At 41.9% G+C, this 4,752-nt stretch overlaps 1 protein-coding gene across 1 annotated transcript in view; it reads right to left on the minus strand.

Annotated features, from left to right (window-relative positions):
• Positions 1-265: 265 nt before the first annotated feature.
• The window catches only part of SARC_03261 (hypothetical protein), a gene marked incomplete at its 3' end in the record, with an annotated part of 10,856 nt that continues 6,369 nt past the window's right edge, over positions 266-4,752 (minus strand). The window contains exons 9-13 of the mRNA XM_014302942.1: positions 4,444-4,581; positions 3,414-3,503; positions 2,087-2,305; positions 1,157-1,276; positions 266-559 (exon numbers count right to left, since the gene is read on the minus strand). Coding sequence (XP_014158417.1) covers positions 266-559; positions 1,157-1,276; positions 2,087-2,305; positions 3,414-3,503; positions 4,444-4,581 — 861 coding nt within the window. The remainder of the gene's footprint in view (positions 560-1,156; positions 1,277-2,086; positions 2,306-3,413; positions 3,504-4,443; positions 4,582-4,752) is intronic.

Raw genomic sequence — 4,752 nt, forward strand, 5'->3', positions numbered from 1 at the left:
CATATATGTATATACATATATGTATATACATATATGAATATACATATATATCAAATATATAACATTCGTAGCAACCAATAAATCACGAAAGCCCGTCATATAATCGCCCATAGAACTCCCTCGATCTTCTGGATGCATGTCATTATGTAGCTGGTCACTGCAATGACTTCCAGATACATACATACATATAAACATACACACATACGCACATACAAATATACATACATACATACGTACAACATACATATATATATATATATATATATTACAATTGACTAACACTCAGCATACCGTAGTTGACCACCAAGTTAAGGGCTTTGACATCCAGGCCTCTCGCCGCCACACTCGTAGCAATCAACAGATTACAAACGCCTCGCTTAAAGTCATCCAATACACTCCCGCGGTCTTCCTGGTGCATGCCTCCATGCAGCGCTTGGCACGGATAGTTAGCTGATAATAGGTCTTTCAGTAACATATCGGCTTTCTCCTGCTTTTCGACAAAGATCAGGACGAGGCCTTTGCTCAAGTAGTATCCCAGCAGCTCAAGTAGTTTGAGGAACTGGGTAAGGATTAGGGTTGTAAGGGTTCGAGATTAGGGGTTTGAGGCCTAGGAATTTGGGTATCAAGGCGTAGAATTTTTTGGAATTAGGAACAAAATTCAGGATTGAAATTCAGGATTTATGATAGCAGCACTGCAGATAGAAAGTGCCAGAGACTTGTTGGTATTATATGTTTGGTTTCGTCGGCTTCTATCACTTGCGAGGACGCATGATAGGCATGCGCGTGCAATTCTAGCCACCTAATCTGCATCAGATATGAAGGCGCATAAAGAGGGCCTAAAGCGGGCTTAAAGTGGGACGAAAGGGGGCCTCCTATACGCAAATATATGTGTACCCTGTCCACTAGATACACAGAAACATACGCACATACTACATTCTAATCTAACCAAGCAAGGAGATACATGGTGCGGTACCGACATACAATCCACACACAGACATCAAAAGAACAGGGCAGGCCTTTCGTACAAGCCCTCGGGATGATCCCTACGGGGCGGGAGACGATTATAGTTCTAAGGTTTTAAGGTTTAGGGTTTTAGCAAGCTTCACACTCTGGTGCGTCACCCCTCCTCTCTGAGAGAGTTCCCTGGTTGACACACCTTCTCATCCTCGCTGAGCACGACGACGTTCTGGTCTATGTCGAACGATACCACACTCCGGCCACCCACGTTGATCTCAATCGGATTCTTGTTCAGGATCTTCCGGGCGAGAGCTTCCATCTGAGAAGAGGGTGAGGTAGTGTAGTATGGGGGGTAGCCGGAAAGTATGAGTGGGTATGGGTGGAGATAAGTATGAGTCAATACGGGTGGAGATAAGTATGAGTCAATACGGGTGGAGATAAGTATGAGTCAATATGGGTGGAGGAAAGTATGAGTAAGTATGGATGGAGGAAAGTATGAGTCAATATGGGTGGATATGAGTATGAGTAAGTATGGGTGGAGATAAGTATGAGTCAATAAGGGTGGAGACAAGTATGAGTAAGTATGGGTGGAGATAAGTATGAGTAAGTATGGGTGGAGGTAAGTATTAGTCAATATGGGTGGAGGAAAGTATGAGTCAGTATGGGTGGAGATGTGTAGTGAGTAAGACTAGATGGTGGTAGTATATAGCCACACAAAATAGAAAGATTGATGTGTTCCAGCCACATTCACTCACTCACTTATTTGAAGAACGTGGTACCAGACAGCGCCGTATGTGCCCAAATGAACAAACATGTCCAGACATGTACATACATATACAGATACACCGACACACGCACACACACAGCCAAGCCCAAAGTCATACACACTCACCCGTCTGGGGAACGTGGTACTGAAAAGCACCACCTATATACAAACGAGCAGTCACACACAGCCCTAAATACCAAAACTCACCAACCCTAAATACGCATCCACATACACCTACACACAGCCACACACAGCCATACTCACTCAACTGTCTGGGGAACATGGCACTGAACAACACCACCTATATGCAAACGAGCAGTTATATACATACACATACACATACACACAGCCACACCCACTCACCTGTCTGGGGAACGTGGCACTGAACAGCACCGTCTGCCGGTTCTTGCGCGTGTTATCCACCACCTTCATAACTTGCGGTTCGAATCCCATGTCGAACATTCGATCGGCTTCGTCCAGTACCAGATACGTCACGCGCCTGAGGTTCGTCACACGCCCACTATTGGCGCAGAGCATATCAATCATTCTTCCCGGCGTGCACACGATGATCTCTGCGCCTCTCTGTGGGAGGGTGTGAGTGTGTGTCCGTGGTAATGTAAGTGAGTTGGTGTATATGTGTGGTGATGTAAGTGAGTTGGTGTATGTGTGTGTCTGCGTGTATGTGTGTGTTATTCTAAGTGAGTTGGTGCATGTGTGTAGTAATGTAAGTGAGTAGGTGTATGTGTGTGGTAATGTAAGTGAGTTGGTGTATGTGTGTGGTAATGTAAGTGAGTTGGTGTATGTGTGTGTCTGCGTGTATGTGTGTGGTAATGTAAGTGAGTTGGTATATGTGTGTGGTAATGTGTGTGTCTGCGTGTATGTGTGTGTTATTGCAAGTGAGTTGGTGTATGTGTGTGGTAATGTAAGTGAGGAGGTGTATGTGTGGTAATGTGTGTGTCTGCGTGTATGTGTGTGTTAATGTAAGTGAGTTAGTGTATGTGTGTGGTAATGTAAGTGTCTGCTTGTATGTGTATGCGTGTTAATTGAAGCAAGCGAGTGTACGTGTGTCCCACTAGACGTGTGTCCCACTAGACGTGTGTGAGTGGTGTTGTGCAGTCCTGTCTACATCTTTCAAAGGATTTTTAGGGTTTCAGGGTTTTTAATACAACGACACTTGAGAGACCAGGCTGGAAAGTCTAACCATCCGAGCAAACCCCCCACTCAAACGCGCCGTAAAGCCAGTGGGTGTGTAATAGTGACGTAATGCGAGTTAAAAAGACAGTATGTATGTGTAACAGCGCCCTAATGCGAGTTAAAAAGACAGCGTATGTGTGTAACAGTGCCCTAATGCGAGTTAAAAAGACAGCGTATGTGTGTAATAGTGTGTGTGTGCATATGTTCGCGGGAGTGACTGTGTGCGTTTATGTTGGGCATACGTTACATCCTTGAGTAGGCGGATGCGTGTTCGTCCGAGACTCTTTGCCAACCCATTCCCACCCAACCTCACTCAATATTAGTTTATAAATCTATATCCGTTCCTCGTTTTGGTATATATATAATTTTCTCCAAATATTGTTATGAATATTTATCCGATTTCCTCCCATAATAGTCAGATCGAGCTAATGAAAGACCGGAAAACGGAAGTCTATAATAAAAAAACCCCCATTTCTGGACAAGCCACTTGACCTACCTTCAAATCGGCTATTTGTTCACTAATACCAGATCCTCCGTACACACAGACCGCCCGCACGCCGCTGACTTTTGCGAATTTGCGACATTCCTGTAATAGTAGTGTGCAATTAATACCTAGAAAATTTGCGACATTTCAAGTGGTTGTAATGATGTAATTGTACAGTTCAGTCAGCAGATTTGCGATATTTCTGTGATTGTAGAAATTATAATTCAAAAAATTGGTGCAAACTCAGTGATTGAAGCAGGCTAATATACAGAAGATTTACGATTTGCCCCATTCCTCTGATGCTGGTATGTAGATATGTCGCAAACTATTCCTGGTGATTATTGTAGCATACAGATATACAGCAACCTCAACGCGCTACATTCCTTTATGGTTGTGTGCAAACACAATGTTAATACATAAACCTCAGCACATTTGCGACATTCTTATGGCGCTAGTAGGTAGATACGTCGTAAACTATTCCTGGTGATTATTGTAGCATGCAGATATACAGCAACTTTAACTCGCTACATTCCTTTATGTTTGTGTGCAAATACAATTTAAGTACATAAACCTCAGCACATTTGCGACATTCCAATAATCGTAGTAGGCAAATGCATAATACGCTTAGCCAATTTGCGACAGCTAAGTGATTGTAGCATGCAAGTAGATAGCATATAACCAATAATATCTCTGTACAAATCCCACGGGTCAAATGTGAATTTTATAATTGGGGACAACTCAGAAAATCAAGAAAATCGAGTCAAGTATCAACGCAGAGATGTTCGGTACTGGACTGACGCAAGACTCCCAGTTTGCAAATGGCCACTGATTTAGCGCTGCAGTGACAACCATGCAAACAGATGTAATCCTGGCGGTTGGGTTGGTTTGTGATTGTACTTACGCTTATGCATACATATGCATAAACAAATTTATACCTATAAGTAAATATATATATGTATCTATATTTCCAAATATATACATAAAGAATATGTACAATATATCTGAGTGAATAAATATTCACACAAGTCCGCAGAGGGCATACCGTGTATATTTGTATAGCAAGTTCGCGCGTTGGTGCCATGATCATGGCAATAGGACCATCTCCTTGCTCTATTTCTGGTTGATCAAGGATATGACGGAACATTGGCACGAGGAAAGCGATAGTTTTTCCGCTACCCGTCTGTAGAGACAAGTCATTAAAGTAGATTAGTATATGTATATATATATATATACATACATACATATATATATATATATATATATATATATATATATATATATATATATATATATATATATATATATATATATATATACTATACTACTACACTACACTANATATATATATACT

This window comes from Sphaeroforma arctica (genome assembly GCF_001186125.1).
Source record: "Sphaeroforma arctica JP610 unplaced genomic scaffold supercont1.163, whole genome shotgun sequence".
NCBI lineage: Eukaryota > Ichthyosporea > Ichthyophonida > Sphaeroforma > Sphaeroforma arctica.